Genomic DNA, 12,832 nt, shown 5'->3' with positions numbered 1-12,832 from the left:
TGGATCAAAAATATATACATTTTAAATTGCCATTTACATGCATCCAAATGTTTCAATCCCTCTTCCAAAGTGTTGCTTCTATGCTAGGGCTTTATGGGTAGCGTTTTTCATTTGATTCAAGACAATGAGTGTCTGCAGGGTGATCGATAATGAGGTGGAAATGAGGAAATAGTAGCAGAGTCTAACTTAATCCTCAGTGCCTACCTACACAAACAGGAGTTATCAGAACCCTGGCCAATATTACCCCAGTATAGGGGGTTTAAATCATTTGCAGGACCTCTAAAACTGATGGGGAAACCTTTGCCATGTTGCAGTGTTCCCTCTATCCAGCTCCATCTGTCCCATCCCCCTCAAACAGCTTATATTTCACCTCATTTCTATTTTTCTTTAGTTCTGATGAAGAGCCATACGGACTCGAAACGTTAACTCTGTCTTCCTCTCTACAGATGCTGTCAGACCTGCTGAGCTATTCCAGCTATTTTTGTTTTTATTTCAGATTTCCAGCATCCGCAGTATTTTGCTTTTATCTTATTGCAGTGTGAATGAGTCTGCTTTTGTGAACAACAACACTGACTACTCTGCCCTTCCTTTTGAACATAAGAGGTTCATAATTTATGGGTAAATAACAAAACCAGAGACTTCATTTCTGGACAGTTACACTAAATGAACTGAAGGAGCATGTGAACAGTATTTAGTAGTTCAAGACCATATTATAACTTGATCCATAGATATTTTCCTACAGCTTTTTGCAATCATTCTCAGTGTAAAATTTCAATATTGAAATTGCTAATCACTTCAGAATTATGAAGATTCACTGGATGGAATACAGCAAAACTTTAGTAAATACTCACATGGCTGTTCAACAGAGTACTTTTATGGGCTGTGATCCCTTCAGATTTCTGTAGGTTCTCGATTGCCATTTCAATCTATTGGAACAAATTACATTTCAGATTAAAGAACATGAGATTAACAAGTCATAAAGCAGCTAATTTATCTATTATCCTGACCAACAAATGTGTGAAAAGAATAATAAGGTGTATTAATTACACAACCATCTCGTGTTCAGAACTAGTACAACTTTCAAATTTCAAAATTAAAAATATAACAAAATATTGACATGTATATTTAGAAAATTAAACAGAACATTAAACCGATACCTAATTTGTTTTTCTTGAGGGTTATCAGTGCACTGTAACCTTCATTTCCTGCCGCATTCCCAGTTGTGTGAAGCAGGTAACTAAATATGGCTTTCTAAAAGTGCAGCTTTATAACCAAGCTGAGACGCTGCATGAGGGAACACAATTTTGGACTTTCCGCTAGCTGTCTCTAAATGGAAGGATTTCATCACAATTGCCACAATATCAGGATAACTCCTTATCCTAAGTAGTAGCACAAGATCTTTAAGCTGGTATTGGTTTGTGCAGATGAATATTAAGGATGGTATCTGTCTCTGTCATGTGCTCACACCATCATGTGAGGCTTTAATTTCTGATTCACAGAGACTATGATCAACAAAGCCAAACTAACACTAGGAAATGAAAATACACCGAATGACAACTCTGACACTTGTACAACAGAGGATTAGACCAAACGTCTACAGGTTTTATCACAAGCTCAATAACCCATAATTGCTTGAGACTCGACCAGCATCCTGGTTTCTTTTGTGTTTTGAGACACTAACTCTGCTCTCTCTCCACAAGTACTGCTAGGTCTGCTGAGTATTTTCAGCAGTTTGTATTTTTATTTCAGATTGCAAGCATCCACAATATATTTGCTTTTGTGTTTCTTTGTTTATTTTCATCTCTAAGGGCAGAATTTAGCCCTTGTTGGGCGGGCTTGGCAGGGGTATGTGAGAAGCCGACTGCGATCAAGGCTGGAAGGCGATTTCATGCTGGGGGGTCAATTAAGGCCAGCCCAGCGTGAAACATAAGCGGCAGCGCTCACCACAGCCTGTGTTTGGGAGGGTTTGTAGGCAAGCGGGGTGAGCGTGAACTTCAAGTATGTGCGCAAGTGCCGCTTGAGAATCTCCCTGAGGCACAGAGGGAGATGAAGAGTTTAAAAAAAAAAAAATAAAGATGTGAAAAATGTTATGAAACATGTCCCCGACATCAAATAAAAATTAAATAATTTTTTTTAAATTTCACTTATAACATGTCTCTACTCGTGACAGAGGAAGAGACATGTTATAAGTGAAATTTTTAAAATTTTATTTTATTTTTATTTGATGTCCGAAACTTCATCCCACCCGTGGATGAGGTTTCCAAAAAAAATGCAAAGGCCACTTGGCCTTTAATGCCTGCACCCCCCCCCCAACTGTAAGGTTGGACGGGCAGCAAAAAATTTAACTTAATTGATACTTTAATGGCCTTAAAAGGCCTTTTAATTGTCAGCGGGAGCACTGTCGATTCCCGCGCGCGGCCACCAACCGAACTATTGTGCAACTGCGCGTTGACATCGGGACACTTGCCCAATGTCAACGCGTGTCATTTCACACTCGAGCGAGTCGGGCACGCGCCGACCCACTGAGGTGAAAATTCTGCCTTAAGTGTTCTGACATGGTAAGCGATGAGTTAACACCCCAAATCTCTTTTAATTTCTCCCTTAGCAAATTCTATTCCATGCATGAAGTGCATGTCTCTATTTTTACTTTCAAAAATAAATCACCTTTACATCATCTATACTGAACTTCATTTACCATTAACAACTCAGGCCCTATTGAGCACTTTTTTATTTTGCTATGGTCTTGGTTCTAGTCCAGTTGCACCGAATGGTCTGTTCCTGTGCTGTACATTCTCTACAACACCTTGAAGTAACACCATGCCCTAGTTTGTTACCATCTCAAAATTTATCAACCTTTCATTGAGATTGATTATACATCAGCAATGTACACCAGAACCAGGAGGTACCAGCACCTCTCCCTGTCCATTTCCTTTTTAACTTAGCTTTCTTTACAACTGTGGACTGCAGCGGTTCAAGAAGACAGCTCACCACCACCTTCTCAAGGGCAATTAAGGATGGGCAATAAATGCTGGCCCAGCCAGCGATGCCCACATCCCATAAATAAAAAAAAACAACCTTCTGTTTCCTTTCAGTTGGCCATTCCTAATTTCCATCTGTATATTATCTGTGTTATTCACTTTGTTTATAAAAGGAGTTTCTTGCATATTACTCTATCAAAGGCCTTTAGGATGTTGATAGTTTATTTGGCTGTCATCATTTTAGGATGTCAGCTATGAGGTTAGTCAAGAAAAAGCCATATTGGCTGTCCTTTATTAAATTGTTTTCATAGCTGCTATTTATTAGATGACTTATTACTGAAGTCAGCTTATTGGGCTTCCAGTTTTCAGGTATACCTCCTCTGCCTCCCATGAACATGGGAGCTCCATCTGCATGCTTCCAGTCAAAATGTCCCCGGTGCTCATTTACTCCCTCAAATGTCCATCAGTGCTCCTCAAATCTATTTAGTCTCCGTTGCTGGCATGTGCCAGCTGTTCTATAAAATTTATCCATTTTCAGTCTATTTTGATGTATATTATTAGTGCCGTCCTCATTTTAGAAACAATCCTCCAAGAGGTCATTCAGATATTTATTTATCTCATGTTACGCTCTCTCATGACTCTCTTGCAGTTACAGCACTAGGACTTTCTCATGTTGATTTGGTGCTGTGGCATTTTCCACTTTTCTATTATCATCCTTGAGATATCTGACCTGCTTCTTTATCAGCTTGTACATGGTCCAGTGGTCACTATTGCTTTACTATTGGAGCTTTCTGATCCTTTTTTGTCCCCCTTTTAAAGTGGTTAGGGTAAAAGTAATGTCAGTAACACAGAAAAGAGGGGGTCGCCACTCTGTGCCTAGAACTGCTTCCTAGATTAGTATATTTTTAGTCCAGGTGCCAGACTAAGTCCGAGGAAATGTCACAGGGCTAGCAGTTAATGGCAAAAGCTAGGAAACCAAAGCATATCATTGGACTCAATATCAACCTAAAGGTAAAAGATGAAAGATAATTAATGGGAAAGAGCAGAGATAAAGAAAGGGAAACCAGTCCAGATAAACCATCAGGGAGTAGAGTGGGAAAGTTTCTAACAGGAGATGGATGGACACAGATTCCAATACAGCAAGAAATAAAGCAAACACTGAACAACCGACACTTAAAACGAAGCCAATAACAAATCTCAAGGAGATACAAAAGAAAATCAAATACAGTGGAGGAGACAGAAGGAAAGTTGAGAAAATTAGAAAGACCATGGGGGAAATGGAGACCGGCAATGACCAAAGGTTTTCATAAACATAATAACATTTCAAAGGTTGGACCGAATAGAGATGCAATGCAGCAGAGAGGTAAGCTAGAGTCATAATATGGAATAAAATGTAATAGTCACCTGCTGAGTAACTGGAGAACAGCGAGGGCAAATTCTAAAGGGCAACTCCTATCTGACAAATTTAGTCAGTGTTTTTTCAGAAAAAAAAAAACTGATGGAGAAAACTCCGAATATTGTTTATGAGATTTTCGAAAGATGTTTGATATGGTGGTTTATAGGAAGCATGTTGATAAAAGTAAGGCAAGTTATTGATTAATTGGAAACAGCGGTGGTCTCAACACTGGGCTTTGTACAACTGCAGGATGAACCTTGTTCATCACTCCCCACCTCCGCATGTTGTTTTCTATCCTCAAGGAGTATCCTATCCTTTCTCAAAGTTTTCCCAAATCCTCACAGTATAACTTTGTGTGGAATTTTGTTGAATCCTTTTGGATGTTGAGGTACATAGGGCTTCCCAGTCCACTCGAGCTGCAACTTCCTTTAAAGCAGGTGACTGGGTCTGTCAAAAGGTCTGTTTGAAAAGCGAGATGATTAAAAGGGTATTGTAAAAAGAGCACGAGAATGAGACTAAGTGAGGTGGTGGAGTTTGGGGGGGGGAAGCTGTCTCTAGTGTCACATGGACCCAATGAGAACACGATAAAAAGGGAAGGGCTGTCTGACAGTGTATGATACCAGAACTGCAAGCTTACAGCCATCCAGAAAGGACGATCAAGATGGGGTCTCTTTTCCCTTGAAAACTGGAGGGGTGACCTAATAGCGATCTGTAAAATTATGGAAGATTTTAGTAAGACACAAAGTGTTTCCACATGTAGGGAGGAGCAAAACTAAACACCATCAATAAAATATAGTCACCAAGAAATTAAATAGGGATTCAGAGAAATGTTTTATCTAGTGAGTGATGAGAATATGGAATTTTCTACCACATAGAGTAGTTGAAGTGAATAGTATAGATGTATTTAAGGGGAAGCTATACCAGCATAAGACAGAGTAGGGAATAGAGGGTTGTCCCAATTTACTTAGATCAGGAAGGGAAGGAGGCTCGAGTGAAGCATAAACACCACCATGGACTGGTTCTGTACTGTACATTCCATGCAATCATTTTGAAAGTCTCCAATTATCCTTGATTGATTTATTGAGTAGCACACCTCTAGATTACTAAACTCAGATATTTGCTAATTATGATCATAAGCAGTGGTTAGCAGATTGACTCAAATTCAATCAAGCTAACACCAAGATTCCATGATTTGATGTAGCCGACCAGTAAGAATGCAAAAGTACCCCAAAAGAAAATTAGACAGAACTGCATCCAACATAGCAGTTCTTTAAAAGGATTCTGGCTAGCTTTTAGTATTATTTAGAAATCTAGTAAGTGAAAACATAACTGTCTTGGGTTTTGGACTGAGTCCCAGGAAGTGTCATAGGGCTAGCAGTTAGCTCAAACAAAACTCAAGACAGGTGCTGTCCTATGTCGTCAGACTCCCAAGACATGGTTCGTCTTCTCTATAAGGGCTTCTAAAGGAAAGTACACATTAATTAGCAGTCAGCTCCCTGTGCTGGTCTACAGCAGGTGTACAAGCAGCAATGCGGTAAAGGTGTTACAAATTCATAGCACTGTGTAACATAAAATGTGCCCATGCAACTGAACTACCATCTGGCCTCCCACAATTCTAACAGAGTCCATGGCCTCAATCAACACCTTGGCAACAGGGGTAAGTCATCTCCCCTCATCCCACATTCCTGGCTAAAGATGGACAAGAGGAAATAATTACACAGGGATTCACAATCATTTGAACAAAGCTAGTTTCCTCACAGTTCCAGGTGATGGGCGTGTGGCATGAGAGAGTGGATGTCTGGAGTTGTCCATTGTCCCTCCATGGATGAGATATGTTCCACCACTACTCGAAATGATCTGACCTCCTCCTACTTCCATTGCAATCCCAACGGTTCCCACCATACTGTGAGATGGCACCACAGTGGGTGAGGATACCACCGTGGTCACTTGAACTGCATTTCCCGGTGACTCAAAGTACGAGGCTCCAGGATTCTGTGCATAGAGTTGTGTTTCCGGGTAGGAGTACGCTGCACGTCTAGAAAATAACAGAAAACAAACAGAATTTTTAAAAATCTACCATTAGCAAAGGGGCAAAGAGGAGTAATGGGTCTGGGATATGTGTTCAATCAATAGCATTACTGGAAAGCAAAGAATGATGATATTTTACAGTAGATCCTTGTTATGAGTCACACAAAGCAGGGAATACATCACAGTCTTTGAGGGGAGGAAGGGATATGTCTCTTCTAAGACACGACATGCACTATATGTACTGATGTCGAAAACATTGATATCTTATTGGGTACCACTAACAAGACAATTTGGGCCTGTATCCCTTAGAGTTTAGAAGAATGAGAGGTGATCTTCTGAAGCATTCAAGATCCTGTGACTTGACAGGGTGGATGCTGAGAGAACGTTTTCCCTTTGTAGGAAAACCAGGGGACACAGTTTAAAATAAGTGGTCTCCCATTTAAGACAGATGAGGAGAAATGCCTCTCTCAGAGGGTCACTGGTTTGTAGAACTCTTCTTCAGAGAGCAGTGGAGGCAGGCTCATTGAATATTTTTAAGGCTGACTTAGATAGATTCTTGATTGACAAGGAAGTCAAAGAGTATGAGGTTGGAAGGAAAGTGGAGCTGAGGCCACAATCAGATCAGTCGTGATCTTGTTGAATGGCCTACTCCTACTCCTGCCCTTAATTTGTATGTTTTATGATCTTGGCTTAGATATTCTCTTATGTCCCGTGGTTCAGATCAACCCTATAAAAATTCTAAGCATCTTATATTTAGGAATACGCCTCAGACAGGTTCAGACAACCATAGATAACTATAATAGTGTAACTCGGCAGGCTCACTACTATTCCCCTTGACACAAGAACTAGATAATATTGATTACACATCTGCTTCTTCAATCTCTCCCTCAGCCTGACGGAGCTTTCCCTCATTGCTTTCTGTTTAAAAATGAACCTGGCTACCTTTGCAGTCTTCACTGGACCTGGTTCCCTGTATTTCTATTTAAAGTATTTCAAAATTTGAACAAGTTAAGAAAGAAGTTTCACTCTGCTATAATGCAGTGGCTACGCGAGTGGCATTTTCCACCTACAGGATGCTACCATCAGTCCAAAAGGATTTCCTGCCTACCACATAATTGAGCAACATTGTGTATGAATTTCAGTGCCGATGCAACGTAGGCTGTACGTCCCAATGATTGGCAAATCAAGTCAAACAGCATGTTCCTTCAGTTGTTTGCAATGTATTTAACCAGCCCATGCTTGCAAAACCAAAACAAAATGTCTATTGTTAGATGTGGTTCTGCAATTGGGCAGCAATTGCTGAACAATGCTGAGTGTGCTAATAGCTACACTAACAACCAGTTTAAGATGGTCAGTCGAGCTCATGACATGGCCCATTTACACTTGCTAGTAGAAGCGACATACATTCTTACACAGGGATCCATTCTCTGCAAACAAAAGGAATATATTCAAGCCTTGTGCTTTTTTTGAATTACCCAGGAACTTGGAATGCCTATGATTAATGCCATGGAGAAAGTGTGTCAATTTGCCAACCAATCAGCATCATTTTCTCCTGTGGTATAAATTGTTGTGATTGTTTGAAATTTGGCATTCTTGTGTTTGTCCTGGTGAATGCAAGATGAAAAGCTTCAACAACATGTTCCTCTTTTCAGCAATATTTTGTTTTTATTTGCTTCTATTCAGAGATGGAGAGTACAGCCTGCCAAACCCTGAGAAAAGTTCACAAGATTATCCAATATAATAGGTATGAGACACTTATAAATTACCAACACAAGCTAAACAAATTGCTTGTTGCTTACAGTCTTTTGGGCAAAAAATACTTCGGGCCATAACTTCCAAGCTCCAGGGCAGTGTATCTAGGCGGTACCCAAAGATACACTGGGGAGACCCCCACCCCAGGTTTCCAGCTAAGGATTGCATGGCAATTGCCTGGGGAATTCAAACTTCCCATGGGCAATTATCATGCACTGGGTGACAATGTCAGAAATGCAGGTCCCCTTAAGAGTAAACCAGGACCAGCTTCAGAGTGAACTGAGAGCAGGTGATTCTCCTCAAAGCCTGTACTTAAGAGTTGGGTTATCCCCAGTAGGGCGGGTTTGCTTCTGGACTGGGAAAGGATCCAGAAGGGAAGAGCGGAAACTGGTATTTGTACTACCTATAGTTTAACAATAAAACAGTTGTGATTCACAGAATGTCTTCTGCTGCCTGATTTGGTAAATGGATATCCACCTATTAAACACTGGGAACCCACTGAAAATGCAATTTAAATTACATACTTGGATTGTTCTGACTGTCTTACATCATTAGTTACCCAGAAAAAGTTAGAATAATTAAAACCACTTCTAGCTTCTGGCTAACTGTTGTATTGACCCACCCCAACCCTCCACTAGTCCTCCTGGGCTCTTGCTCACTGCACCCAACCCCCTATTTACCCCGACCGCAGGCCTCCCAACCCCACCTTCCCCCACCACCCCTTCCAGGCCTGACTCCCGACACCCATCCCCCGAGGGCCGACAACCAATTTGACCTGACCCCCCCCTCAATCCTACCCACTTAACTTAACCTTCTCCTGGCTTGTCAAAGACCTTTAAGCTTGGCTGGAGCTTTAAACTTAACCTGGTTTACAGCAGCTAGTGCCATAAAAAAGAGGCGTGTGGCTAAGCTCCCCTCAACGTTAAGCCTGGGGAGTCAGCTGTACTACACCTGAATCAGAAGGTCAAATGAAATAGGATCACCTGGATTTCTAAGTAAGTGATTGCGAGCAGAGGGGCAATCCGACTCAATTGCCACTCCATCGGAAGTTAAAGCACCTTAATATAATAACCACCAATTGACTAGAGGCCTTTTTTCCTAAACTTGTGAGGACGCACTGTGCTTTAAAACGCCAAGATTAAAAGTAACTTTCTCTAAATCTTAGAACATAGGCACTGCACGGTCGAACGGGGGGATAGAGCACTGCACGGTCGAACGGGGGGATAGAGCACTGCACGGTCGAACGGGGGGATAGAGCACTGCACGGTCGAACAGGGGGGGATAGAGCACTGCACGGTCGAACAGGGGGGGATAGAGCACTGCACGGTCGAACGGGGGGGATAGAGCACTGCACGGTCGAACAGACATGTACACCACTACTTTTTCCAAAATGCTACTTTACAGACTAAATAGTTTTGTTCCACATTTACTTGATATAAACATAAATATGAATCTCAAGTTGCCCACTCTACCCCAAAAAGAATCTATGGTTTGTGTTAAAGACAGGAATCCCAATTTACCATAAGGCCTGCATCTTCAGCTAACAGTCTGTCATCGAATCCCAGTATGCTGCCTCAACCTCCTCTCTCTTGCCACAAGTTCCAACTGTCCATTTCTTCCAACCCTAGCGCCCCCATCCAGGCTTCCTAGATTGTTTCCCAATTTAATAACAATTCATATTATGAGCTGGGAGGTCACATGAAATCAGGAGGTTTCATGATTAAAGAGAGAGTGCTAGAGGCTTTGCTTTATTGGTTCATTGATTGCTCATTGGGCCAGGCAAGCTCAAGATGGTGGCAGCCTTCCATCACCTAGGATGATGGCTTGTGTCGTGGTGGTCAACTTTCTGTTGAACATCACCTGGTGTGGCTCTGGCGCCCCACTCTGGCAGGGCAGTCTCCGCTACATTTGCTGCAGAGGAAGACAGTGGGCTGAGAAAGTGCACGATTCGCTGGTCTGACCTACATGTGACTGGGTTTGGAGTCACATGTAGGTCAGACCAGCGAATCGTGCACTTTCTCAGCCCACTGTCTTCCTCTGCAGCAAATGTAGCAGAGACTGCCCTGCCAGGGTGCAATGTGGTTGACTCTTAACTGCCCTCTGAAATGGCCTAGCAAGCAATTAATATCAAAGGCAATTAGGGATGGATAAAAATGTTGGCCTTGCCAGTGACACCCATATTCCATTAAAGAAAAAAAATGTTCCTCAGTCAGTTTCCAGGCAGCCGTCGGTGACTCTCTCCCAGCTGTCAGTTTCAACGTCCACCACCCTCATTTCTCGCTTGCTACAAGGTGTCCTTGTAGCAGAGATACGGAAGTCCCAGGAGGTCATGACCCAGTGGCCAATTCACTGGACAGAAGGTCTTTGGGTACGCGGCCATCATCCATCCAATGAAAGTGGCCGAGCCAGCGCAGATGTCATTGATTTAGCAATGAGTGCACGGTGATGGTATTAGCACACTCCAGGACCTCCGAGTTGGTGAGCTTGTCCTGCCAAGAGAATCCGAGGATATGACAGAAACAGCATAGATGGAAACTGTTCAGCCTTTTCTCCTGCCTATCATAATGTAGTCCAATTCTCGCCACTGTAGAGGAGTGTGCTGAAGACACAGGTTTGGTAGACTCTCTGTTTGATGTTCTCAGTCAGGTTGCTGTTGTTCCACACTCTCTCTCACTCAGCTTGGACATAGCAGCTTTCGCGATGTGATTTCAACGTCAGGTGACAGATCACTGTGATTGTGCCACATTGTCAACGCTGATAGATGGCAGTTATGGCAACATCCTGGGCCATGACATTTGTCTTCCTGCTACTGAAGGTCAAAACCAAACTCTGTCCAGGTGTGAGAGAATCTGTCCATTTGCCACTGCAGGTGTTCCTCAGTATGGAATGTTAATGTGGCATTGTCAACCTACTCTCTGCTGAGGACTTGGTGCACATTTGTCAGGCGAGTAAGGCTTTCCGTCAGTTCTGCAAGTGGACATTCTCTGTAGTTGACCTGAAGGCATATGGTAGCAGCAAAGGGATGAATATGCCAAGGAGTGTCAGTGCCAGAACATAACCCTATCTAACCCCGCGGCAGATCTCAAAGGGTTTTGGTGTTGCCCTGTCATAGCTGACCTTATCCATCACGTTGTCATGGAAAGAACAGATCACTTTGAGCAGCTTCAAATCGGCAGCCAATTTTCTCCAGCAGCTTAAATAGACAGCCTCTGCTCACATATCAAATACCTTGGTGAGATCTGGCCCATCTCCCGCGCATCCGCCCTCACACCTTCCTCTCCCTCCCAGAACCATGATAGAGTCCCCCAAGTCCTCACTTATCACATCACCAGCCTTCACATTCAAAGGATCATCCTCCATCATTTCTGCCAACTCCAGCAAGATACCACCAAACACATCTTCCCTTCACCACCCCCCCCCCCCCAAAGCGGCATTCCGCAGGGATCGTTGCCTTCTGGACACCCTAGTCCACTCCTCCATCACCCCCTACACCTCAACCCCCTCCCACAGCACCTTCCCACGCAACTGCAGAAGGTGCAACACCTGCCCCTTTACTTCCCCTCTCCTCACCGTCCAAGGATCCAAACACTCCTTTCAAGTGAAGCAGCATTTCACTTGCACTTCCCTCAATTAAGTCTACTGCATTTGTTGCTCCCAATGCGGTTTCCTCTACATTGGAGAGACCAAACGCAGACTGGGTGACCGCTTTGCAGAATACCTTCGGTCTGTCCGCAAGCATGACCCAGACCTCCTTGTGGCTTGCCATTTCAACATTCCACCCTGCTCTCATGCCCACATGTCCATCCTTGGCCTGCTGCATTGTTCCAGTGAAGCTCAATGCAAACTGGAGCAACAGCACCTCATCTTCCGACTAGGCACTTTACAGTCTTCCGGACTGAACATTGAGTTCAACAACTTTAGATCATGAACTCTCTCCTCCATCCCCACCCCCTTTCCGATCCTCCCCTTTTTTCCCCAATAATTTATATAGATTTTTCTTTTCCCACCTATTTCCATTATTTTTAAATGTATTTCCATCCATTGTTTTATCTCTACCTTTTAGCCTATTTCGACCCCTTCCCTCCACCCCACCAGGGCTGTCTGTACATTTTGTAACTCTTTCGAGTACAAACACGTTTCCATCTGTTTCAGATGAAGTTACATTGCTTCAAAGTTTGCCACTGTGAGATTTGAACTCTTGATCTCGGGGTTACAAACCCAGTACCATAACCACTTGGCTATTTAGGCCAAGCCTTAGGGCTATCTGTACCTTGCTTGTCCTGCTTTCTACCCTTAATTAGCACATGCCTTAGATAATATCACCACCTTCAACACCTCTTTGTTCTTTTGTCAATGACATCTTTCGGCTATCTCCACCTATCACTGGTCCTCTATCCAGCTCTACCCCACCCCCTTAAACCAGCTTATATTTCACCTCTTTTCTATTTTTACTTAGTTCTGTTGAAGAGTCAAACAGACTTGAAATGTTAACTGTGTTCCTCTCCACAGATGCTGCCAGACCTGAGTTTTTCCAGGTATTTTTATTTTTATTTTGGGTTTCCAGCGTCTGCAGTTTTTTGCTTTTACCTTGGTGAGATCGATGGAGGTAATATATAGTGGTCCTCCTTGTTCACGGCATTTCTCTTGCAGCTATTAGACGGAGAAGATCATGTTAATT

The 12,832-nt window shown here is 42.8% G+C and overlaps 1 protein-coding gene across 9 annotated transcripts in view; it reads right to left on the bottom strand.

Annotated features, from left to right (window-relative positions):
- LOC121286840 (DNA-binding protein RFX2-like) overlaps positions 1-12,832 on the bottom strand; it is a 137,737-nt gene that overhangs the window by 55,457 nt on the left and 69,448 nt on the right. For all 9 annotated transcript variants that reach the window (XM_041203947.1, XM_041203945.1, XM_041203944.1 and 6 more), the window contains 2 exons: positions 6,133-6,409; positions 852-926 (listed from right to left, as the gene is read on the bottom strand). In XM_041203947.1, the coding sequence (XP_041059881.1) occupies positions 852-926; positions 6,133-6,409 (352 nt within the window). The remainder of the gene's footprint in view (positions 1-851; positions 927-6,132; positions 6,410-12,832) is intronic.

This window comes from Carcharodon carcharias, chromosome 14 (assembly GCF_017639515.1).
Source record: "Carcharodon carcharias isolate sCarCar2 chromosome 14, sCarCar2.pri, whole genome shotgun sequence".
Taxonomy (NCBI): domain Eukaryota; kingdom Metazoa; phylum Chordata; class Chondrichthyes; order Lamniformes; family Lamnidae; genus Carcharodon; species Carcharodon carcharias.
Note: the sequence above shows the minus strand (reverse complement) of the source record. Positions and strands in the feature narration are given on the sequence as shown.